This window comes from Arthrobotrys flagrans, assembly GCF_004000055.1.
Source record: "Arthrobotrys flagrans strain CBS H-5679 chromosome Unknown unitig_3, whole genome shotgun sequence".
Lineage (NCBI taxonomy): Eukaryota > Fungi > Ascomycota > Orbiliomycetes > Orbiliales > Orbiliaceae > Arthrobotrys > Arthrobotrys flagrans.
In genome coordinates this window covers 267,282-292,547 of record NW_027137547.1, presented here as the reverse complement: position 1 = coordinate 292,547, position 25,266 = coordinate 267,282, and the positions used below count along the sequence as shown (strand labels likewise).

Below are 25,266 nucleotides of genomic sequence, written 5' to 3'. Positions count from 1 at the left end.
CTAAAACGAATAAAGGCAAACTCCGAACCGCAAATTAGGCCTCTTCGGCTGAGATATTCATGCAGCGCGGAATCGGATTACAGCATAAGCTCTAGGTGTTAGTAGTCTAACGAGTCTTTTTCTTCTTCTCCAAACACAGGTAGACAAAAAAGGGGAAAAGGATGAATTGGGCAGGTATTATATCTCATATAATAAGTTTCGAAATACGTACTCTTTGCGACTTGCTACATAGGTACTCCATATATCGTGTTCCAACTGGGTTGGGGATCCACTTTTTTTGTGCTTCGATTCATCGATAGTGCATGTATCGATCTTAAGCAAAGAGCCTGGTCGGGTCTCCACCGACTTAGTTCTCCCATCGGTATCTTCCTTGAACCCGTCAAAAAACTGAAATGGCGTTTGGTTCGTTAATGATACTTGCATTTGCCCTGCGTTAAGCCCATTATCGTGAGATGCCAGTATATTTGCTTTTCTTGACCTCAAACGATCCACTGTGTAACGGATAAGGGACCAAAAGTCACATAGGTACCTGTGGCTTTTGGTACTGTTTCTAAATTCGATTGGTAGCACTAGCCACTATAAACACTATAACGACAATGTGTCTACCAGGTGTATGTACTAGATGAATACACCTCAATGTTCAGTTAGCGTCGAAACAGAACCAACGTTCTGTGTTGAAGAACGGCGCGAATCCTAGGCTTCTGCCTGAGCGGAAATACGAACCCGACAGCCGGTGCTTGGCTCGTCCAGAGCATCCAGTAAAATTTTAAGCTTCTGGTTTCTTGTCAAGTTTTCGCCTCCTAGACCTTATTGAGCAGGTCGCCGCCCATGAAAGGTTTCCTTTCGCCTAGAGGCGAGAGTTTGGTTAATTTAGTTGCTATTGATACCCTTTTTTGCCCCAGACGGGTTAAATTCTTTGCACAACGCTAATTGATCATCTGCCGCTAGGAGTACCGTGTGGATAATTGGGTGGTTTTTTGACAGGGCGTGGGGGAAGTGTGGTCCTCCGTGTATTACTGTAACCATGATCCTGGGACCCTTGAGCAATATAATCTAGACCGTTAAAGTTACAATTATTACAAGGTGGTCATGCAAAGGTGAGCACACACGACGCAGTTTCTCAGGGGCAAATGAAGGAATTTGAGATCTTTATGTACAATGTCGATTACGGTCCCGAGGCTCGAGGTGGGATGTTGATTTAGATGGGGGGGGGTCTTCAACGCCGAGGATCAAGAGATGAGGAATGATTGTTTAGAATGTCACATTGATTATTGTAAATAGAATTGAATAACTATACAAATATATTTGGGTATAATATAATGTTCATGGACACGTAATAATACAGTGGTAAAATGAACTTCAAAAGAAGAAAAAAGAACCTCTACAGGTAATAGAGTCTCTGTTGCGGAAACCTTTTCTTTCGACTGTTGCATCTTCCCCCCTCCAGAAATCGAATTAAAACCAAGGGGAAAAAAAGACCAATCCCAAACGAGTCCGCGGCCACGCCGTTAGATAGACCAAAAACAATGATAATCCTCCCGATATAGAATAGAATTCGCTTCAACATATTATGAAGGTGTTAAATGTTGAAAAACCCGTCCGCAAAAAGACCCAAAAAGACGAACGTGTGGGAAAAAAACTTTTAAGGAAAAACTCTCGCTGAGATTTAAGGCAAAGAAAAAGACAAGATCGATTCGACGTTAAGGAAATACCGACGGCACTATACAAAAATGTTGCCGCCTGGTGTGTGCATTTATGGGTATAGACGTCTTTAAGGATAATCCTTGCGTTCAAACTGTAAAACACAAAAAGAAATCGTAAATGAATTAGAACCGATCCTTAAAAACGCACGTATATCGTAAGAAAATTTAAACGTTACTGGCATGATGCCTAAAAGTATCAGAGCTTATTCGGGATTGGGGACCAACAGTAGAGCCGGGAGGTGAATTCTCGACATTAATCTTCACCTCGATCGTCTTGACGATACGATCACCTTCCTCATCCACCCCTCTAACAATGTTTTCTTCGGATTCGGTGGGTTGACCGGTCGAGTAGACGTTGACGGTGCCACCTTGCTTGCCGTTGTAACGGTCGCGGTTCATGGATTCGAGGACGTAGCCGCGGTCCTTGCCGAAGGCGGCGGAAGCACCGGTGCGAGAGTTGTTTCCGTAGTATCCGTCCTGGTATCCGGCTTGTCCGCCAGAGGATCCAGCGAAGGTATTCTTGAAGAGAGGCTTCAAGGCTGGGATCGAGCAGGAAATCAAAGCGGCATTGATTTCGATTTGAGACCAGATGAGAATGTTGGCACCGTCGTATGGGATGTCAGAAGAAGTGGACCAGACGTGGAGAGCGTAGATACGAGCGCAAGAGGCAATGACGGCAATGCTACCAACGGAGAAGATACCAATCAAAGCAACTAAAATATCACAAGTTAGTAGGTTCATTCGGTTTCATGGTGGTGTAGAGTCTTACTTCGCTTGTTTCGTCTCATTTGAAGCCTCAAGAGAACTGGGAGTGGGAGCAAAATAATCCAGACATCGGAGAAAATGTTGAAGGAAGCTTGGGCGAAGTAGATTGGCTTAAGATCTTTGCAAGAACCAGATCCTTGAAGCAAGATCTCAGCGGACCAAGCATCGCTGACGTGCGGACATTCCCAAGCGTTGATGAAGATCATGATGATAGTGTAGATTGAAACAACAGCCATCGATGCATAGACGATGATTCGGTATGTCTTGGCAGAAGAAATTTGATGGTAAAATGCCAGAATGCTGAGCTTGATCAAGCCCAAGTCGAAGAGGTAGACCAACTGGTAGACATACCAACTCTTCAATGTACCTTCCAGAGTGTACAATGGAGGCTTAGTCGGGTCCGGAGGAGGCTGAACCTTCTCGTTAGTGTTTTCGTAGATTTTGTACAAGAATTGATTCAGATGCTTACCATATCTTTCATATGCACTCCAGTAAAGAAGTACGCCTGCCAGTAGTTGATTGTTGCAATTCCCCATGTTATAAGCTGTGGAACATTGAACAGACGTTAGCCGATGTATCGCCATGATTTGTCGAAACTCCCAAAAGAGACACCACGAAAGTTTTGTCCTTTGCAGAAAACAATAGAGCTTTATGGACATAAACATAAAAATAAAATAAAATTTTAGTAAAAGCAGGACCCTTACCAGTGCAAAAAGAATGAGCCAGTCATCGAGTCTGACACGACCTAATAGGAACTGACGACAATATAATCTGACGTTTGACAGCGGGTATTAGCTCTCTGGCGATCTTATAGGTGTAAATGCATGGTAGTGCTGAGAGGTCTCACTAACCTTAGTCCAATAACGATAGTCGACAACGGAACCAACGAGAACGAGGTCCCCAAAATGTGGTTTGTAAGAGTCTGCGGCATCGTGAACAAGTTCCAAGTAATGATCGCCAGTAGAATATGAGAGTTAGAGCTTATAGGAAAGCTGCGATATAAATGATTGGCACTCCTAGGTATGTTTTTGTCGTCCTCTGTGGAGAAAAAGAGCCTTCAAAAAAAAAAAAAAGGTTTCTGAATCCTCGGGACCACGATGGATATATATTCTTTCGAGGGAGGGACCAGGTAGGGTATGGGAGGTTTTTCAATCTATAGATTTTTGGTAGCGGAAAGCCACCTTTGGTCCGTACTTTCCTCCTGGCGAGTTTCTGACGGCGGGGTGAGGTTAAACGGGATGGCTTTTTTCCTATTGCCTGAAGAAGACCAGAGACAGTTCAGATAGATTGAAGCACATCCGGCTCCAAGCCTGTTCTGACTGCAGAATTTCCGCACCTTGGAAATGGGGTGATGTCCGAACAGGGAATAGCTTATCTTCTGGGGTGATGATTAACCAAAAAGCAAGTTCACTAGTTACCCTAAGTGGTCTACAGTTTTTGAGCTAGACAAGGAACAGCTAGCCTGGTGGTCTGAGAATTTTCAGGCTGGTCCTGCGGACAGCTCGTCTAATTTTCTTGCAAGAAAAGACCGAGTGCCGTATTATTCTCCCCTTCGCGGGCAGGCCTTGGCTCCAGCTTCCCCCTGATTTTGTGAATCGTTTCGGGTCCCAGGATCATGGTAAGAGGATGATAATGTGGGTAAATGCTGATGCTAGAAAGGACATGGATTTCTTGTTCTTTTTTCGAGAACAAGATGGATATTTTGCCAGGCTGCAGTATGCGTGGAAGTAATTGCACCGAGTCCCCTGGGATAGAACGATTGCATCTTCTAATCAACTTGTGAATCGAATTAAACAGGGCTCTCCAAATTGGAATTCGAGCGATCCCGCTATCCTACAAGCACTACGCTTGATGAAGTGTAGTTACCAACCTAAAGTCAAAACGGCGCATTCTAACACACGGAACTTTGGCCTGAGCCTCCTTGACTGGTTTTTTCTTCACAAATGCAAATTTCATGTCTTTCCGACAACACGCCAAGAATTTGGGCTATTTGGTGGCGTTTCTGAATCCAAAAAACCTTGTGGACCCTTCCTTGTTTCCCAAGGCATCCGGATCCCCTTTGGCCTATCGGATGGCACCAGAGAACCGAGGTGTACCAGATCCCCGGTCCATCCAGATTGGTCTCAAAATCAGGACAGTTTAGTCTAAAAGAGTCTTAGATCGCACCCTCGACCAAGTCCCTGGAGCGAGGCGGGATTTTATGTGACACACCCCCGAAAGAAAACTCAGCGAGCTGGTGTCTTGGCGCGGGTGCGCGAAACTTTATTGCGAGGTAGGACTGGTGGAGTCCTGACTTCGGTCTCGCCTGCAAGGAAGCTCCGCTTCAACTCTTCCGGTACTTCTTTTTGCTTAGGCTTAATGCCACACCAAGCGAATTAAGAATTTCTTGCCAATAACAGGGTTGTTTCAATCGTGATAAAAGGGTCGGCAGCGCGCAGGTAGCCTATCGAATCGCGCGAAGTTGTTCTAAAGCACTCAATGTTTCGCCACTAATTTGCTATTATACATATATGTGTCGTCGCATCCATCCTTCGCATACATACGATCGAAGGACGCGATCCAAGTGACAGGTGGAACAAGCGGCTCGTGCGGGAATGCTCCAGCCCTCCCATATCGACTAAACTTATCGCGGGAGCAGAAGTGCTGATCTGACAGCCCAGACTGCCTAGAAGAATGCTTTGTACGGGAATTGATTGCCGCAGCTTCCTCGGTTGAGGATGGACAATTATTGTGTTCTAACTTTGGAAATACGAAAAATACAACAGTATCGACGCTCGAGCGCTCGGTATCACACAGCGGGATGCACCGAGGCAAATTAAGTATCATGTTGATAAAGTCACCAATTATTGGTATATCACGCGGAGCCTTTTTTCTCAAGTGGTATCGATTCGAATTATCTAAATCGTAAATTCAGATATATTCTACAAAACCTCCTAATAGATGTGGCGTCCACTGATATAGATGTTTCTAGCGCTATATTGATTAAGTTGCCTTCTATCTGTATCAGCGGGTGACTTTTTAGTGTCAGGGGCAATTTTTTATCAAATTTCCAACGGTTTTTTGACTTCAGTTTGTCAAGGGCTATCCTGTGGTGTCATCAGGAGGCGTCCAAAAGCCTCCGCCTTCGGTTGTGGCCTGCGAAATCCCTACAAGTCATCCTGACAGACTAGGCGGTTCCTAGTCCGGCGTCTTGGTCCCCTGTCACTATCTTTCAGAGATCTTCCTTGTATCATGCAGGATCCTCGAAATAGAGATATAATTCGGATTTTGATAATGGGTATATGTTCCTGCCGAAATATGCAATGCAAAATGCAAGCTCAGCTTCAGCTGCAGTTTCTTTCGACTAGGTTCAATAATATGCTGCAGGAACCTGATCTCTGAGCTCCATCAATCGAACCTGCGGGTCTTGTTGGTTGGGAAAAAAAAGGGAATGTATTGCATAAAAAACAACCCTTGCTTTTGCCGTCTGGAGTATCGTGAGACTTCAAACTCTCCCACTAAAACGGCCGAGGAAAGGGGAAAGAGAGATAGCAAGAATGCTGCTAAGCGAACTTTGAGATCGAGAGATTTGAAGACACGGGAACATATCTACAATGCATTGTCCTATTCCGTAAACTCTCGCTTGTTTCGAAGAGCGAGCGAGATTGATGCATACGTACCGTTATCCCCTTCGTGACGAGATTCCGAGATTATGGGATGGGATGGGAGAACCTTAAGCCCTATCCCGCGATTCTAATCACGAATTTCTGTTTATGGAAAGCTCAAGTATAATCCCCCACTCTCATTGACACATGCCGCTGGCAGACTCCAGGAGTTTCCATTGGCGATTTTTGGACTTCGGAAAACATCCGGTGTGATCGAGGCCTGAAGGTCATCATTTTGATACACCTACTTCGAAGTCTTGTGACATCCTCCATTAGAAGATACAGAATGCAACCAGCAGCACACATACTCGATGACACCTATATGTCTGTCTTTAGCCTTTATTCTCTTTTCCCGTTCGTAAGTTTTTTATGCTTCGAGGGTGTAAAAAGCCTGAGGTCGTCCTTGCCGCCGAAGGGAACGACCTATGGTACCACATGTTTCGCCAGGGAAAAGATATATAGTTTCACTTAAAAGTTCTTGGAGGCACCAAGATTGTGATATCTAAACAACCAAGTCCCCTATTAGCTAAAGTTCTTTCATGACGAGTCAGAATGCACTCTTTCTCGTAGGGACTTCCTGCACATACCTTTAGCATCCATCGGCCATCCATCTACCTATGTGGATAACAAAAATATGTGAACAAAATGCAAATTTGTATGGGGGTTCGACTCCCACAAATTCGTTCACATATTTTTTGTCACCCACATCCCATCCTCTGCCATAATTCACCTCATCATTTTTCGAATTACCATGCATACATACGTGTATGATGATGATGAGGTGCCCATTTTCTCCTTCCAAAGTTCTCAGCGTACCCGCTAAAAGAGCCCCATCGCCCTCAAAATCCTAAGCCGTCTTCTCTATCGTCCTCCTAATTTGCGTTACAATGTCGACGTGTCAACGGCTGGAGGGTACTGTTGTACCTGATTATCACGCCACGAGTACCTTATCGGTAGTTCGTATCTACGGAATCACGTTCAGGATCTGACCAAAAAGTTAACGTCGCTCTCTGATCTGCCTTTACCCCGGATTTACTAGAGTTTGGACGAACCGGTTTCTCCTATCCACAATCCGTATCACGACCAGGTTATTCCTTCCTTCCGAAGTTCCCTGTCGTTGGCTGCCCTGCTTTGCCACCTTGGCCTCGTAACGGTGAGATACCTCTGACAAGCTCTTATGTCGAACGCATACGAAACTTGAACTAGGGGTTTCCTGGTACTGGATGTCGTCTTTTGGAGTGTGCATTGGCAAATGGAAACGTTAGGCCTGACCGGCGATATGGATCAAGATTTTGGCAGCGGAGTTTTCCCTAGAGTCACATGTTAGCAATGTTGAAAAACATAAAACCGCTAACTTTTAGATCTATGTCAGGCGAATTAATATTTTTCAGATGTATATCTCACTTGGAATTTCGTTTTTTGCAACAGGTTATACAAGACAATTCTTAAGAGTTATTGGCGCTAATTCGGAAATTGGTCTAACTGGACTGACGGAAATGGCGCTAACCGTCGCCTGCCACATTGCGTCTGCACCGACGTCTCCCAAATTGTCGGCTAGATGTCAAGATGTTTGATCGGCGGCCAAGGATTTTGGCGCTAACGGAGTCTTCCAGAAGTCTTGTATTTGGCTCCCGAAAAGAACTTCGCACAAAATCCACAAAAGCAGATGCAAAAATGCGCCGGAGTCAGAACGAGAAGTTTATGTTTAATTACAAAAAGATTCATCGCTACCATAAAACAATCAAAAGTATAAAAAAAAAAAAAGTTCAGAAAAAGGGTTCTAACTCCGAAATGTTCAGTTCACACTTAACTTGCCTTTCTTTGCCTTTTCTGTGACCCCTGTGAAAATTCCTTCTTCAAGTATCTACAGTTTTTTTTTTTTTTGGAGTCTCGACCACTTGTAACCATCTTTATCCCGCTTGCAACATGTCTCTAGTTGGTTTTATTTTTTAAAAAATCTGTGGGTGACGTATCGTGAGGTATTTTGTATCTTCTATATCGGAGACGCCAGCACGGGCGGAATGGAAGTCGTAAAACTTTGAAATGTCTGTTTCTAAATATTGGCGCGGTTTTGGGCTTGGCGTGGAAATTTATAGTGTAGCTGGGTCGAGGACGCTGTCGTAGTCGTAGCACATGTCGAGAATGTTCATGACATCTCGGACCTTAACACCGACGTTGGCCTTGATCATGTCGGCGTAACCCAAGTTGAGCGGCATATCGAGAGTAGCGTTGGCGCACGCCTGGGTTTGACCAGGGACATAGTAGTCCATGAGACAGGATGGGCCGCCGAAGTCGGTGAGACGGGCTGGGTAGTTGAGCTTTTGCCAGGACCACCAAACACGGTCGAGGTTTGCGTGGTGGAGCCAGAAAGCTGGGTCTGTTTTGACATATCTGTGAGTACTCTCGTCCGCTTGTATGTTTTGTCCAAGATGGGGATTTTACTAACCTCCAGGGCTGACATAAAGATCACCCATGGTACCCAGAGTACCACCAATACCGTAATGACCACCACCGTGAACACCAGAAGCCTCGAAAGACGGACCACCTTCAACAACAACATCAAAGGCATAGAAATTCGCGGCCTGAAGGGTAAGCTTGGTCTGGTTCTTTGAGAGATAACGCCCGGAGAAGTAAGGGCTCATATCACGAGACAAGCAGCGGGGGACACCGATGAAGTCGCTTCCAGGGCCGAGATTGACAACCATATTTTTGAAGGCACCATTGGTAACGCAACCACCACCGGTACGTCCAGGAACAGCGAAGGCGGCTTGTTCTACTGGGACTGGGAGATAGTCACCGTTTCCACCGAATCCGAGAATTGGATCCCAGATTGGAGAGGCGAAGAACTTGGCGTTGCCCTGACCGACGTCCCTATGCCAGTCCCAGTATGGGAATGAACCATTATAACCGGCCTCATCACGGAGCATCTTTTCCATGGTCCAGGTGTAGTAGCGGTGGAATGGCAGGAAGTGTCCCTATACGCATTATTAGACTTCCGTTGTTGTACAATATCAGGGTTTGATAGCTGTACGTACGACATAGTGAATTTCGAATGTTTGGTTGATGTGAGTAGCGACTAGATCATCATATCTAGTCTTAGCACCAGCGTAGATGGATCTTGGTGTCCTTCCTGGCTTAGCAAGGATGCAGTTCATAGCCAAAAGGAAGTTAAACCTGTCAAGAATGGACATATCACGCCTGTGTATATGTTAGCCATATCTGCATCTATACAACCCATTGGGGGAATATTGATATAGAGTATGTTACCTACCACTCTTTTCTAACGTAAATATGCTTGCAGGTACCGAATGGCTTTGATGTCGAGCCACCACTCGAACCAGCAGGTGCAGAGAAGACAGTGGTGCTACATAGGAGAAGAACCAATGTTACAAGATACATGATGCGCCGGCCGGCGACAGACATTGCGGCCATCTTGAGGAAGTTTGAGGAAGGTTGGAGAGGCCGATATCTGTAGGCAGAGATACTATTATCGAGCAGAGGGGTATTGGCAGAGAGGAAGTGATATGCTCGATGGTAAAACTGTGCCAGGTTGCCACGTTTTTCGAATGGTGACGAGGGGGACGACTAGATTTATACCTGAGCGAGGAGGCGACAAGATGGTCGGAAAAAGTAAAAAGTAATGAGCGACTGTGGATAGCTACTGGGACAGATACTATCTAGGAAAAGTAAAAAAAATAAAAATAAATTTATATAAAGAAAACTTAAAGGTTTAGGGTTACTCGGCAAGGAGCGACTGCAGTTGGACTGGAAAGATGGCTGGCAATTGCAAATGCTAGATGCAAGAACGGATAGCACGGTTCCGTTCAGCTCGAAAACATTTACGAAACTAAAATGGGTCTAAGAAAAAACGAGTGGATCGAGTGAAAGATTGACAAGAAAGAAAGATACGAAGGAGGAAAGAAATCCACAAAAAAGTACTCCGCAGTATAGTATATAACAGGTCAGGTACTTGTCAAGGTTGGAATGAGGTTCTGAACCTGCATAAAACGACAAGATCGACCCACATGGACCACCACGTTTTCCTACTAAGCTTCTTGGAACGTCTCGGTGTGGAACCAAAACCTTCGATTTCGAGGCAGAAATCTACCAATTTTACCAACCACAAAGGAAGAATAAGCTGCTGGCTCTAAGACTGTCGAGTCCTTGGATCCATCCGTTACCTAACCTGGCTGGCACCGCGGGCAGCTAAGTCCGTGCATAGCGTGTCAGCCCTTGCCAAGCCCCCAAAAGATGCGACCACAACCACTGGAAATATTAGTATATTGGGAGGGACATGGTCCGGTCGCACAACGTATCCCTTGCTCGTTTACCCCCATTTAATTCAATTGTTGTAAGAATTGTACCAATTTGCATGAGGTTTCTTACCAGGCACTAGAAATTTAAATTAATATGCTGCTTGACAAGCCAGATGATTCGTCGTAATCGTGCGAAGACGCCGCCAGCCGGCCGTTGACGGCACAAACGAGGTCCCTTTTTCTCCCTCTGAGTGGGTGAGGCGTCAGTCTCAAAATTCTTGAGTCTTTCCACAAAACATTGGGCGTTTGGCCAACGCTTGTAACTTTTTTTTTTTTTTCGTCCATGTCGCATGCCATGCAGCATGGAAGTAGCAGCGCAAGCTCCGCAGCTGATGGAAACTTAGACGTATGCATTATGTCGCATCGGTGGCCATGCCTGCCTGGTTCAGTATTTTTGAATTCAACAAACGGCGCATGCCACCGGCTAAGTCGGATACCAAAAGCTGGAGTTTTATCCGCCTTTCGCTGCAAATAACGTACGATATACTCGCCATGGGTGGGTTGGAATATCGCGCATTGGCAAATCTGAAAGTGACTGCATGCGCAAGCCAATATACATGTTCAATTATTGATAAGCTTGCTTGTGTTTCGGTAAATATTCCCAAGCCCCTAGTTCGAAATCTCTATAATTGTGACTGCGGTAGCTTTCTTGCCCCCTATCACAATTGCAAGTTTGACGGCAAAGCACCTCGGCAAAAAAAAAAAAAAAAAAAAAAAAAAGGTAATATTTCTAGGTAATGCAATGCCTAAAAGCGCCTGGATACGATCGAACTATAGCATCGTTTGAACGTCGCGCCAGCGCTGCGTCAATCAACAAAAACACACCTCCATAGCACGAAGATTTTTACCTTAACCATCGATGTATCAGACTCTGAATAGGTCCAGAGTTCCTTGGAACCCGGAACCCGGATACTGCGTGTTCCCTCATACCCCTAAATTCATGTACAAAAATTCTAACCCCTGGCAGTGAAGAGATCACTAGTTTTTAGAGCTTAATACGGCTAAACTATAGCTAATTCAACTGTGCTTCGAGACGGATTAAGGTTAGAAGGCAAAAAATAATTCAATTTTATTGTCATTCGTGACGACCGACTGAAGCGCTATGCGACATGCATTTTCCTTTCCAGCTAGAAAAACAAAACCGAAGTTGTTCGGTGGCGTTGCTCGGCCTTGTGTGGGTTCCCCAACCCTGTCAAGTTGACAAGGTCTCCACACACCGGAAATTCGAATTTGGTGGAGCTTGCGATTTTGTAACCCTTGAGAGCTTCAGACATCTCCTGCCACGCGAGAGAAGTACTGTTATGCGGACTGATAATAGAATAAAATGGCGATAATTATTTTCCAATAGTATTGAGGTAGATTGAAAACCTTGAAGGTTTGGTAGCGCTAACCTCTTGCATCAAATTTGTGGGCGTGATGTTATAGAAAAAACAGTCTTAATGTAATTTGATAAAGCTAAACTTCTATAAAAAGGTTGACACCATGAAATCCTATCAATGAATCAATTATTTTCAAGGGAAACATGTGTCAATACAGGATAAGCCGGGCTTCCCGAGTTAAGACACTGGTCTTTCATTTGAATATTTCTCCGCACTAGTCCGAGCTTGAAAATGTCTTCGGTCCAAAATGAATTTCCTGGGGGATTGAAAGGGATGAATGAACCAGATCTTGGTACGCCGGAATTAGGAACCCGTGGTATCCTGAGCTTCTGTTGAAGCAAAGACTCCCTAGTTATGCTTAAGCTGGGGAAACCCAGAAGCCATGTGCGAACGGCGCACAGACAGGTGATGTCACGAACTCTTGGGGCTTTTTGAGCTGAGCCGACAATTGTGATGGATATTGCATCTGGGATCAAAATGGTGTATCTGTAGCGTAATCGCTTTGACATGCTAGGCAACGTCTACAGAGCGAAAGAGTCGACAAAGTTAAGATAGGGAATTTCAACCGACGTCGGAAAGGTTACAAAAGGTCATTCATCGGGCTTCCGAGCCGATTGACATATAGATATGTGACCCAGCTCTTCTAATATCAATAGAATCGGCGAAACCATAGCACAATGATTACGCTTTGTTGGTTGCTCCAGGGTTCCACGTGTTTCTCGTCTACCACGTTTGTGACTGGTATGCAGCTGCTCTGCAGGCCATGCATGTTCGAGATTCAAAAAAGACCGCGGTCTCTTGCGACTATGCTGAGTTATCAAACCATTCCAAGATGATCCACCAGATAGCAAAGGCTACGAACTTGGGTTCTGGACGTTCGAACAATACCTGACCTCGGGACTAAAGGGTTCTCCACATATTTGATTGCAAATAAGTGACATATCAAAGACATTTTGAATTATACATGAAGATCACTTCTTCTTTGGACCGAAATACGAAGAAACTAAAAGTCAAAGTTTATCTCAGATATTGCCAAAAGTGGTTGAGATATACGCATCCCCAAAACAAATGATCGAGACGAAAAAAAAAAAACTTAACTTAACTTAACTTAGCTTAACCAACAGCCCACGTTCACCACGTGGTTGACGCCTTGATGGCCCCATCGTTGTTGAGAGATCGTCGTCCTCACCATGCTCAAAGATTTCCAGAAAGATCAAGCGCATTGATGTTACGATTTGTCGGTTATGCGTTATACGAACCAAGATAGAAATTCGTCTCCGATGTTCATTTGTGTGTCCAAAGTATAAAGCTGGGCCTTTCCCCACCAAGAAATCTTGGGAGAAAAACATCTCACAATTCTGACTAATTGTTATCAAAAGCTTTAGCTTAATTAGTGGAATTAGGCTTAACCGGTCTTTACGATAGGCAAAAGCCCTGAATTTTTGGAGGCGAATGTCTAGCCTTCCGCTATTCTTGCGGTCGTAGAAAAAAAAAACATGCACTGTGCTCAGACATTCGTTGGTGAAAGGGCTTCCATCACAAGGAACTGAGCCGAGCTGGAGCTAGAGCTCAAAGGTCTGGTTATCATCCCGCCTATCGACGTAGCTACGACGTGGCGTCGAGCACTTGCATTGAGAATTCGAATCTACAAAGGTTATCACGTAAAACTAGTGCCGAAACTCTTTAAGCCTCGGGGAAACCTTTCCAGCTCCCCAAACATCCACCTTTTCAAGACATTGCAGAGGAGGGCTTGAAGGTTTGAGAGAATCAGGTAGTCGTGAAGAAAAGAAATTCTGCGGGTTCTACTCCAACAGAGTGACATTTGCGTTTTGCCATGTCATTACAGCACTGAACAATGAAAAAGTCTTAGGAAACTTTTTTTTATGTGTTGAAACTGGGGTTTAACGATTTCCGCGGTGTGAGTGGGTTGAGCCAAGGCCGAATTTCACCGTTTCCCTGGCTTCGGTGGCGTTTTTCGTTAATGACCTTTTTCGAACCCAGTATCCTGGCAATCGAAGGGTTCCAGTTTTTCCCGGTGCCCCGGGAAATTTTACCTTCCTGCTTAAGCGGCTTGTGGGAAGGCGCGGTAATTTTGATTTGCTGTGTAGCAGCAAGGGTCAGCTATAGGACCCTAGTGAAGCTCATCGAAGGAATGAATGCCCCAGTTTCAAATAGCGATTTTTTTTGGGGGGGTTTCAACTGTTCCCTCGCATCGCTGCCGTTGTTGAATGCATGTCCTCTTGCTTTTCAATCGAGAAGATTGGAGGGTTGGGTTTTTACATACCCGGTTTAATATGACTTTTGGAGGCTTCAATCGATTGCTTCGATCTTATGTTTGTAGATGGTCCGAAATACATACTTCTTTATATATATTGTTGAGATGGTGGGAGCTATTGCTGTAGCTTGTAGTTTAGAGGTTTCCAACAGTCTGGTTCTGGTTGACGGGCGTATCCAACACACGGAAGGAAGCATGTTGGCTGCAAGTTACTGAGGACACCCTCAAAACAGCTCATCTCCACATTCTAACCACATTCCCAACACATTTTCTATTTCTTAGCGCAAGCTTTTAGCATTCATCCGATGCCCTTTTCCCTCAAGCATCAAAGAACGAGAAATCCGTTATATCGTCAGGCCTTGTCCTGATATTTTGGCATTTGGAAAATCGTACGAACTTCACAATTTGCGGATATGGCTTGCCAATGAAAGGGTATGTATTAGATCATATAAAAAGATTTTATCGGAAGGAGGTATAGTTATAATACATGTGCATCTGGCTCGAGATAACTTTCAAACAACCAATCAAGAGCCCCTCAAAAGAACGCAACCAGCAGAAAACAAAAGAAAGAAGTAAAGAAACAGGAAGAATAACGATAATATTAGTCCTTCCATCGGATACTCGTTATAGACTATGTACGGGTTGATCGATCATTTTGTGTTAGAATGAAATTATGCCTTTCAAAAGGTCAGAGACACAACCGTTTATGTTGGTGGTGGCATCGCCAAGGCTGTCGTGACTATCGCTTCTACTGAATCTCAGGATACCATCAACGGCTTCGATACCAGCATTGACACCCGACCCAACATCGAGTCCATACCCGGCGGTCTCAACACACTTCTTCACGCCACCGGAGAGAAGGTCGGCGGTAGCACTCTCAGTGATATACTCGGTAGCATCCTCGATGGCTTGGTCCTTAATGAACTGTGGGCTACATGGTGCCTATTGATTTCCTCACGTTAGTATTTAGATCTATTATCAATCCGGGATCGAATGTTTACTTACTCCTCCTTGAAGTTCGACACAGGCCTTATAGAGCACCTCGCTTCCACCGGACAAGCCCATCTCAGCACATTTAATCGAAGGATCATGGACAGTACCGCTCTTATTAAGACATTGTTGAGCGAGAAGGACGGAGTCGAAGTCCTTGTTGCAGGAAAGAATACACTCGAGATCAGCAGTGCTAGTGTCAGTGATACAACCGACAAGATCGGTTGGAACCTTCCCGCCAGATCGTTCGCATTCTTCGAGTGATCCAGCTGTGACGAGGGATTCGAGCGCGCATGGATCGATGTCTCCGACGTTCTCGCAGGTTCCATCGGCATCGAGGCCTTCGAGGGTATCGCAACCTTTACCGGGCTTGGAGGTTGTTGGTGGGGCAGTTGTAAATGGTCCGGCGCTGGAAGGTCCAACGCTAGATGGTCCGGCTGATGAAGGTGGGCCTGCACTCGACGGTCCAGCAGAAGAGGGTCCAGCAGGCCAGCCCTTAGTATAGGAGTTCTTTTTCCACTAGCCCTTGTAGGTATCGGTTTTGCCTTGGTATTCGGATCCGCCTCGAGAAACGTCATACTTGTTGCCTCCAGGTTGTCCCATTTCGTAGCCGCCGTTTCCTTGATAATTAGGTTTGTATTCTCCATTATACACTGCCTTATGTTCACCCTGGTACACTGGCTTGTTCTCACCACGGTATTCGGGCTTGTACTCGCCGTTGTATACAGGCTTGTTGTTGCCGTTATAACCTGGCTTATTTTCACTACGATACTTAGATTTGTAGTTGCCATTATACCCAGGCTTATACTCACCAGGGTACTCGGTCTTGTTATTGCCGCTGTACTCGGGCTTATATTCGCCATGATATTCGGGCTTGTATTTTCGGAACCGTAGTATTGGGGACGACCGTTGATTTCAGGATGCACGTAACCGCCTTGGCCACCGTCGTATTCCGAGGCCCTTGTTGCCATTTTGCTGGGGGCATAGAAGTCGATCTTGTCGCTGCTGATGGTCCTTGTGGGGTTGGTCCTTGCGGGGTTGGTCCATAACCACCTTTTCCGCCATGTGTTTTCACACCGGAATAATCGGGGCTGTAGTCTCCACTGTACCACTTGTAGAAGTCAGTGTAGTTGCAGACATGATAATACCAGGCAGTGTTGATATATGGGAATTGGGTTGGTTGAGCAACAACAGTAGAAGCAGTACCGTAGTAGCAAGTACCGGCTTGTTCACAGCGGCATGTTTCAATCTTGTTGGTTAGGTATGCTGCAATAGTGACTGGCTGATTCACTTGAGTGATCGTAGCAATATCGTTGTAGCATGGGGCTTCAGTAGACAACCAGCTGTAAGAGGAGGTCTTGTAGACGGTCTCGCATTTCTCCTTGTTCTTAGAGTCGCAGATAACGTATCCTAGGGTACAAGAGTAAACTAGCCGGAATTGCTTGGAGACTGGAGTCGGGTTTGCACCTAGCTTGGGGGTGGTTATGGTATAGGTTTTCGGCCCGCACTAATCGTAATTCCTCTCGACGAGAGCGGGTGCGGCGGCGGCGACAGACCTTCTGTCGCTGATAAGTTGACGAGGGGCAGCATATGCCAACCCCCAAAGGAGTGGTGCGGCCAAAGCCGCCAATTGCATATTGCGCATCATACAATACCGGAACCGCCCAATAGCTCAATTATCTTTGAAATTCGACTCCGGTGGATGTACGATTAGAATGAAGGTGCGATAAAGATATAGTAACACAGTTAAAAGAACGTGGAAGTTATAAATAAAAAATAAAAAATAAAAAATCTTGAAAATTTGAAAATGACGAATTAAACACACAACTGTAAATGCTAAGTGAGTGAGCGAATAGAGTCGGTGTTGCTGATGAGAAGAGAGGAAACTACTCTAGTGGTGACGATCGTCGGTTCTCTTTATACCTGTCCAGAGGCTTGCTTCATTGTTGACCTTCATTCTTCTATTGCCCCGTGCTAATTGCGCCAATACCTCTGGTGCCAAAATTAATTATCTGGAAGTATGATGAAATTAGCTAGCTGCCAGAGTTAGCCGATTGTTCAGCTTCCCTGAGTGAGAGGAATGTAGACCTCATTTTCCACACTATGGCTAACTATAGGACTTAAGCTCAACGAGAAGAGTTCGGGACTAGCGAGAAATGCTTATATGCAAGCCAAAGAATTTAAATTCGGGTTAAGGGCATGCACTGTCTCGCGGCCATGGCTTGGATGACGTTATATCGATTCCATTTCTAACATCTTGTGATACCTGGTCTGTAGCCATGCATAATGAATGCTATATGAAAGCTAGGGGTAATTTGTGTTGTACTAAGTTGGCGATCGGAACATTTTTGCATATTATAAGTCCCTAATAGAGCATAGGCTATTGTATTTTTGGTCAAGCGGCGGATGCTAAAGATCGATAGGAGCGTTAAGCCCACAGGCACAAGGCGGAGAGAGAAAAGCCAGGAACGTCTGTCTTCGGAGCTCATAATTAATTGGGACCCTGCAAAAATTGATACTTGGTGTGATTGCGTGCAAAGCACAGGTCAGGGCCCGTGAAGAAATGGAACATGTCGCAAGGTATGCGTACCTTTACTATCTGAGCCGGCAAATTTATGTATAAGATATTGCTTGCTAATGATACATTCATTTAGCCGAGATTCATATACATAAAACTCTCGAATTATCATTCTCCCGTGCGCATAACGTATATACACTTGTCGTTAGTACGATGTGGTTTAGAAGCCTTTTGGTATCGAGAGGCTAAAATTTGAAGGGATATATCGATAACTCGATTCTTTCCGCGAAATACCATACTCGGTCCCGGCGTTATAGTGAAACATCACTCTGCTGCTTGTTCCGAGAATTACACATAGGGCGGTGGTTTTTCTACTGCGTGCCCTCGACCCCTTCCTTCGTGCCTGGATGTTTTAAGAGTTCCACAACACCAATTGCCGTTCTATCAGGAACGAATAGGCCCCGAAAAGGCTTATTTCGTCTAAATTCGGAAATTCGACCAAGTGCCCCAAATTCTCTTCCCATGAATAGACTGCTTGAGCAAAATGTGAGGTATCGTGATAATCTCGGTGACCGGATCCTTGTGTTGGCTACCGTGCAAGGTGGAGTTCTCCTGTGATTGCGTTGTCTGTTGTTGTAGATTTTCTGATAAGATCTGATAAGAGCCTATTTTAGGTAATTTTGTTACAATCAAACAGGTAGAAAAAGTCGACAACATTTTGTGCGACTTTTGACGACCACAAACATCAACCTCGATGGCCAGGCTAGGGAGGCTGAACACCAAACCCTGCTCACAAACCACCGTCCATACCGTCTCTCACTACGATAGTCCACCGCTCGTCCCTCGGATCTCTAATGTCCAATACTTAGTCCAGCCATGGTAATCGAAACAATAGAGATTCGTGAGACAGGATCTATTTACATATCAGCACTCCGATAGTAATGTTAACTTCAAGTCGCATCGCATCGGTATTGCGACGAGGCATATACTACTTCCAGAAATGACTGCCTTCTTGTCCAGGAAAGCGAAGGCTTTCCAACGTATCCTGGTCTTTGTAGGCGCCAATGAGACCGGAGGCCACGCCTATTTATACCGGATGCTGCAGGCAACTCGACACCCGTTATATATTGTCTACGCCGTTCGTCGTCCAACCGATGGCACGCTTCCGTTCCAATCTATACAGAAAAACGGGGAGTTTCAGAAAGCTCTCGACGACACTAACTCCTCGATATTCTTTTATGAATTACCAGGAGTTTGGATAGACTTCGATGCTGGGAGGGACTGGGTAACGACCGCTAGAAACCCGATCATCCGGTGCTCCAAGGCTCATGGCGAACGTCCCATCAGCTATCTTTTCGTTAACGGACATGAAAACTTCGGAATTCAGCACAATCTTGACGAGAACAAGATATCCCGACAACTCCGGCTCGAAAAGTACTGGGCTCCCTACAAAGATGCTTTACATACTATCGCGAGGCCCGACAAGGACAACCCATTTGATCACCAAATTTGTTTCGTTACCACAAAGCTTTTTGTTACTCAAATGAGCGCCATGCTTACAGCCTTGTTACCACTGGTGCGCAATGACGGCGAAGGCGTCGTAGTTCTGAAGACTCCCAGGGATGGGAGGCTCGAAATCATAGGTTCACGACGGATGCGAGCTGATTTCGTTCACCCAACGCCCCACTTCTACCAGTCTGCCGTTCTTGACGTCCGGAGTGCTGCCGATAGGCTCTTAAAAAGGAAACACCCACATGAGCAGCCATGGCCACATCAGCAGGATTGGCTGCAACTGGGTGATATCTTTGCAAAATCGGCTATTACGATGTATAAGTCGTTCACCCCGTTCGAGAATATCACGTTCCATCGACGCTCTCACGACTATGACGACATTGATGGCCCCGTTTCATTATTACTGAATCCAGACGTCCCAAGACCAACGCCTGCATTTGACGAGGATGACCTGTTTTCCGTTTCTCAACACCTCATCTCCGATGTTGAAGACGAGCGGATGCCAGGTAGCCTCGTTCGCCGAACGGTGAACCCGTACGTTCTATCGCACAACCAAGGCCGAAATACCCGAAGTGACTGGGTAACCAACCGGCTAACCGGGCAGCTACGGAAAGTACCTGGGGGCGGCGACCCAGGACTTGTCAGATCTGTTTTTCCGAAAATGGCAATAGATGAAGGAGGCGTGCCCAGCCGGTACACTCCATTTGACCAGCGTAACAATCCTCCCATTAGAAATCCTACGAAAGGGCCTAAATGTTAAACGGACTGTCCAAAATGGCGGGCTCCCGAGAATAGGCTATATCAAAGGGTGTTGGTCTCAAGCTTCGGGTTTTCGAATACGGAACCAAGGCTTCTGCTATGAGCTAGTATCCGGTGTTGACGAAGGATGCTGTTGGGCAATTGGGTATCTCATCGAAACATCTTTCGATTTGGCTCTCACGCATATCATCAAGAACCCTGGATTTATTTGGAGTTTGTATATAATTTTCGATACCATGTACATATATATACTCCCGATATTTATGACTTGACGCTCTTGCCATACTAAAGACCAACCTACTTCAATATTACTAAGTAGACAAGAGAACGAAACCCTACTGCGAGGACCGAACTAGTACGCAGTTTCATTCTTGGAGCGTCACGGTCCTATATGCGATTGAATGTTTGCAGTTTTTCGTCCTGATTATGCACAGGCTCACTAGCTTCAGAATTCTCATCGTCTACAAACCAATCAGGCGCGCGAGATGACGTGGTAGGCTAGTCTCTCGCCTTGGAATGCAAAAGCAAGACATTCGACGCCACACACTAAGAATATTTTTCTGATAGAGTGTAGAAGCTTAAGAGGGCCCTCTCAGAGTATTTAATTCCAATGCGGGGTCATGGTCATGTCGACCATTGTCCATCTTGATCTTTTAGTGCTTCGAACCCAGAGCCGAGACTGCTTCCAATTGTAAAAGCCCAGCAACCAGCAACACAAGAATTCCAACACTAGCCTCTTTTCAAGCTTTCTAATCTGTAGCTCTAGAGCTCTTCCTTAATTGATTGAACGATACGCTTACATAATTGGCGATCCGGAGAGGCCTTACATACCGAATATAAAAATTTACAATTCCACGAAGTTCAACTTAAGGAACTAAACATCATGCCGTACGCATCTCCAACATTTTCCTCCAAAGTGGCCCCCCTCATGGCCCTGACCGGTCCTTACACGAACGGTGCCTGGACCTCCATACTCTCCACTATTTTCCCATTCCCATCTTACCTCGTCATCCCCCGCTATCGCGTCAAAGCCGGCGACTCCTCATCCAAAGCAGATCTAGTCGTCTGGGATGTAGAGAATAACGTCGCAAAGCTCGTTTACGAGGGCAAGAAAGTTGGTAAATCAACTTCATCGATCGATGAAGCTGATGAGCAGTTGATCGGGTATATCAAGACCCTTGGGGTAGAATATGGAGTCGCGGCTGTGGGAAGAACAGTGGCTGTTGTGAAGAAAGTTGATGATCGGTTGGTGGAACTTCAGTGGGTTGATGGAAAGGTTGTGGAAGATGCTGGGGAACATCGATATGATGTTGTCGAAGATGCAGATAAAATTGAGGCATTGCTGAAGGCGATTTAGTCTTGGGTACTACGTTTTCATGGATTGGATTCGATGGGATGTAAGTTTTGGTATTGAGCTCGGGGAGTCCGGGCGCTTATTTAGGATATTCTTTTTTTTCGCTTGGGTGCGTGTGGAAAGTATAATATGGTGGTAGCACAGGTATACGGCTATTTTCTCATTCTTATTTTTTTTGTAACATTGTTTTTGTGACGGAAATGCGCCTTTGTACTTGCGACGACGTACTAGGTTCCAAGACCATAACGTTAATTCACTATTTTGAGCCGCATTGATTGCAACGTTACTATCTGTTGGATTTTGGTGTAAGGCTATATTGATTAAGATGTTTAAGCTGCCTCGCCTTGGCCTTCTGTCCTCAGATCGATTCGGATCCACGGATATCCGAACGTGTATCCAATGAGAGGGGGAGGTGTTACTGAAAGTTGTAGATATGTACATGTCGGGCTCGCCGCATTATTGCCTTCGTGACACGGCAGTCCCGGAAAGTTCGTGAAAAGAAACGGAAAGAAAGAGGGGCATGAAGAAGTAGGTAGAGGATAATGACCAAACTACCCGAGGTTGGACTCCATTTTGTTCCGAACGCCTTCAATGCTTTAAATGGGAATCCATCTGGCCAGCAGCACTATGTCTAGGACTTCTGGCTTCGGGAACCTACTCCAACAGCGTCCACGTGTCAGCTGCTACAGTATCCAACCGTGCCATAACCGTATTATACCCCATATCAGTATCCACCAGTTTAAAAGACATTTTAACGCGAGGTAGCTAATTTTCGAGGCAATCTCTAGTCATAGATTCATAGCAGCTTGAGAAGTCCTGAGACGTTGCGAGGGTGATAGAATCTCCTGGCGACTTTCCCCCGTTGGATGCCATGGTTTTCGGATGAAAGGTGTTCAAGTAGCTAAGAATAGGAGACTTGTAACTTGTAAGTATATTGATGAGGGGCCGAATGTGTAATATGATGCGAAGCAGGAAATTTAACCTCTTTCTATAAGTAATTTGTCGCTGATATTCAGGTTTTCAGCCAGAATTATAAAAAGCGGCCCATGGTCATACACGTATGGCAGATCTACATATTTTATGCGCAATTCACTGACCCCCCCTTCCAGTCACTTAAATATAAACAGAATCCGGGGGTGCAATAAAATTCATGCAAACCAAACCATTCATGAGTTTGCAACTAGCTTTCACCTCCAGCTACATCGGATTGCATACATACCTACTCATTTCGGCATTTACTTAAATTCAATTTATAACCGAGGAGCGATATTAAAATGCAAAAACTATTCAACTAGCCCGTATGTCTAAAGGTTCAAAGTTACAGATAGTAATAATAAAATGTAGTAATTCTAGAAGCGAACTCTTCTATATTATCCACGTATGTTCTTCTAACAGGCTAGACATATAAATTCTTTGATCCTTTAAAGAATCTGGTGATCTCTTCGATAAAACCATGTTACACCGGATGATGCTTCCACCAGCCTGTACTTGAGCACAATTTCGATGAATGCTAAGAAAGGCGTAGGGTTAAGCAGTTCCCATCTGTTACAAGTAATCTTTATGTAGTCGAAACCTGAGTTGACGCCGAAGAGTGAGGTTTGTTTTTCGAACTCGACAACCTGGTAATACGTGATTTGCATTAGTTATCCCATTTTGCGTATTTAGTACTTAGGAGAAACGGAACTTTCGGGAAGATATGTGAACCGCGCGGCCACTCCGGCCGTCGCACATGGTTGGAATAGGAAATTTGTACTTACGTTACCATTGTAGTTTCTATCTTTCCTAACCCACTTTTGAAAGTACTCGCAGAGCAAAGTAAGACTGCCCTGGTGGGAGCCTTCGATGTGGAGCTCCTTGTCGCCGTATTTCCGGACATAGATCAAGTAAGGGGTGGAGGTTTCGAAAAGAGCTTCCGGACGCCCTAATGACTGGAGGGATGGAAGCCTGTCAGGAGCAAAGGTGGGTTGCAGTTGGGCCCCCGTCGTTGGGGGGCAGTAGTGGGAGCTGCAGCCGATGCAGTGGGTGACACAACGGACCAGCCCTCGTCGTCTCCTGGATTTGCTGTTGGGACGACTCCTCCAATAGGCAGAGTTGAGACGCCAGTCTTTGCCGCTGGTGCAGCCTTTTCATTGAACAAGTGCTCGAAATCACCGGCGAACCCTGCTTGCAGGACGTTCTCAAACACCTTTTCTCCTCTCTTAGGGAACAAGATCTTGAGCCGCTCCAAGCTGTCGTCCCAGAGTGTTTCCGGCCTGCCAGATCCGTATATATCGTCGCTGACTCCGATTTCTAATTTGATGCTGCTTCCACCAGCCGCCTTGACCTTTTCCAAGAGTTCATCCGTCCAACTTTCTAGGGTATCGTTGTCAAGGCGCTCTTGAAAGCATGACGCCCAAAGTTTCACAGCCTCTTCGAAGTACGGAATGAAGGTCCCTGGGTCCGGATGTTGATGGCCGAAGACGGTCCAAAGCATGCCCCAATCAACGGTGATGTCGATCTTCTTGCCAATGTTGCTGGATATTGCGCTTATGGCCTGGTTCATTGGGCTGCCGGACGGTTCCCAGAGGTCACGTACACCCATGCGGACTTTTACGGGACTAGTCATCAGGACACATGGTGGTCAGCGTGATGTACAATATGCAATACTGCTAGAGGACCAGATGGTATGGTCTCATGTTTGTTTGCTTGAATCCGGCTATAGCATTGCATGATATGACCGATAAGGCGCCTTCGCCAATGGGACAATTGATGCATGGATTGCCTTGGTTCGGTTTGATCCGTGAAGGGGCTTCCGGCAGACTTACAGTTTAACTGCGGCCATTGTTTTTCAGGAAGCATGTATATCCCAATTTTCTAGGTAGATGCGAGATTTCGAATGACTCCGAGCTATGTAACCCCTCGATAATCAATCTGAAGCCTTGAAAAAGAAAGAGATCGATGAAGTCGGAGAGTTTAATCTTAGAAGTTCGTGCGGCTGAATATGATCAATTGGAGTTTAACCAGGGGAAGGTTCTAAGTCTCCACCAAGGTTGATAGATGATTCAACGATGATGAGTAGTTGGATGTTGCAGACGAGGTTCTTGAAATAGTAGAGAGGAGCCAAAGTGGAAGTTCGTTCATATCAAATGCCTCGTGAAAGTAGCTATATCAATCGATATATCGGGTGTGGGGATCAATTCGAACCGGTGAACAAAGTTGCTTGAGCGCACATGCATACGCCCGAGGCCATAAAGGCAGTTTCGTATGCAACCATGTGCATGCAGACGATCCGTGTGCCTAGAAGCCGCTATTTCGAAGTTCGTGATCGATCATGCATTGAAATCTAGCTTTATGAGTCCAATCAGAATAGGCTTTCCCAAGGCGTCTTTTCCTGAAGCTACCAATACGTAAGTCCACCTTCTGGCTTTGTTCGTGGTATTCTTGAAAAAGTTTAGTGGCTTTTCACTGGAGCTACCCCGGTCAAAGTTAAATTGGATTCAAAGGTTTCAAGGGTTTTTCAACTTTTGGCAAACCCCTGTTGCTGTTAGCCGAGAACACCCGTGCTGGATCGAAGTTGGCCGATTTGAATCAACCCCGCTATTATCTAGGTGGATACGCCGCCGATGCCGCCTTATTTCTGGGCGAGTAGTATTGAACGTCTATCGATGTCAGAACGGGCCCGAAGATTCCTGTGTATCCAAATTTGCGGCCACAAAGGGGTTGTCGATTCGAGAAACTTGAAAAATAAGAAATTTCGAAAGAGGAAATGCGCTGTGGTTTCTTGAATGGCGTGTTCCTGAGGACGTAAAGGGAACGGTCTGTATGTACGATACAGACCCAAAATGTTTGAGGTGCTGCAAATGGGATAGCAATCAACCTCAAGCGGGAAAACTCGAAAATACCTCTTCCAAAAGTGCACCAGCACATCAAGTTGCTACATGTGGGCACGTTCTTTTGTAATATGCAGGGCGCTGATGAGTTATGTATAAGTTTCTTGCCATTTTGTTGAGCTTCGTCGACTAGAGCTAGAATGGCTCGGGCGCGCTGGGATGCCGATGCTATTAAGATTTTT

At 45.5% G+C, this 25,266-nt stretch overlaps 7 protein-coding genes across 8 annotated transcripts; 2 read left to right on the top strand and 5 right to left on the bottom strand.

The window, feature by feature from the left end:
* Positions 1 to 1,771: 1,771 nt before the first annotated feature.
* On the bottom strand, positions 1,772 to 3,399 carry DFL_001466 (uncharacterized protein; the record flags this gene model as incomplete). Of its 2 annotated transcripts, none has more annotated exons than XM_067630089.1 (6): positions 1,772 to 1,795; positions 1,929 to 2,416; positions 2,473 to 2,878; positions 2,938 to 3,012; positions 3,173 to 3,239; positions 3,320 to 3,399. In XM_067630089.1, 6 exons carry the CDS (start codon positions 3,397 to 3,399, stop codon positions 1,772 to 1,774), a joined length of 1,140 nt encoding a protein of 379 aa, XP_067492768.1. The 2 variants fall into 2 exon arrangements, with proteins under 2 accessions (XP_067492768.1, XP_067492767.1); XM_067630088.1 differs by lacking the exon at positions 1,772 to 1,795 and adding an exon at positions 1,827 to 1,838.
* Positions 3,400 to 7,090: 3,691 nt separating this feature from the next.
* Positions 7,091 to 7,358, bottom strand: DFL_001465 (uncharacterized protein; the record flags this gene model as incomplete). Its single annotated transcript, XM_067630087.1, has 2 exons — positions 7,091 to 7,097; positions 7,165 to 7,358. 2 exons carry the CDS (start codon positions 7,356 to 7,358, stop codon positions 7,091 to 7,093), a joined length of 201 nt encoding a protein of 66 aa, XP_067492766.1.
* An 844-nt stretch (positions 7,359 to 8,202) lies between these two features.
* DFL_001464 (uncharacterized protein) lies at positions 8,203 to 9,544 on the bottom strand (the record flags this gene model as incomplete). The annotated part of the gene is made up of 4 exons (XM_067630086.1): positions 8,203 to 8,489; positions 8,559 to 9,087; positions 9,148 to 9,310; positions 9,384 to 9,544. The coding sequence occupies 4 exons, from the start codon at positions 9,542 to 9,544 to the stop codon at positions 8,203 to 8,205; spliced, it is 1,140 nt and encodes a 379-aa protein (XP_067492765.1).
* Positions 9,545 to 14,742: 5,198 nt separating this feature from the next.
* DFL_001463 (uncharacterized protein) lies at positions 14,743 to 16,662 on the bottom strand (the record flags this gene model as incomplete). Its single annotated transcript, XM_067630085.1, has 5 exons — positions 14,743 to 15,024; positions 15,088 to 15,496; positions 15,653 to 15,945; positions 16,004 to 16,482; positions 16,629 to 16,662. 5 exons carry the CDS (start codon positions 16,660 to 16,662, stop codon positions 14,743 to 14,745), a joined length of 1,497 nt encoding a protein of 498 aa, XP_067492764.1.
* Positions 16,663 to 18,590: 1,928 nt separating this feature from the next.
* On the top strand, positions 18,591 to 19,862 carry DFL_001462 (uncharacterized protein; the record flags this gene model as incomplete). The annotated part of the gene is made up of 1 exon (XM_067630084.1): positions 18,591 to 19,862. One exon carries the CDS (start codon positions 18,591 to 18,593, stop codon positions 19,860 to 19,862), a length of 1,272 nt encoding a protein of 423 aa, XP_067492763.1.
* Positions 19,863 to 20,744: 882 nt separating this feature from the next.
* Positions 20,745 to 21,218, top strand: DFL_001461 (uncharacterized protein; the record flags this gene model as incomplete). Its single annotated transcript, XM_067630083.1, has 1 exon — positions 20,745 to 21,218. One exon carries the CDS (start codon positions 20,745 to 20,747, stop codon positions 21,216 to 21,218), a length of 474 nt encoding a protein of 157 aa, XP_067492762.1.
* Positions 21,219 to 22,636: 1,418 nt separating this feature from the next.
* Positions 22,637 to 24,036, bottom strand: DFL_001460 (uncharacterized protein; the record flags this gene model as incomplete). Its single annotated transcript, XM_067630082.1, has 4 exons — positions 22,637 to 22,834; positions 22,973 to 23,159; positions 23,252 to 23,812; positions 24,020 to 24,036. 4 exons carry the CDS (start codon positions 24,034 to 24,036, stop codon positions 22,637 to 22,639), a joined length of 963 nt encoding a protein of 320 aa, XP_067492761.1.
* Between the last annotated feature and the right edge of the window lie 1,230 nt (positions 24,037 to 25,266).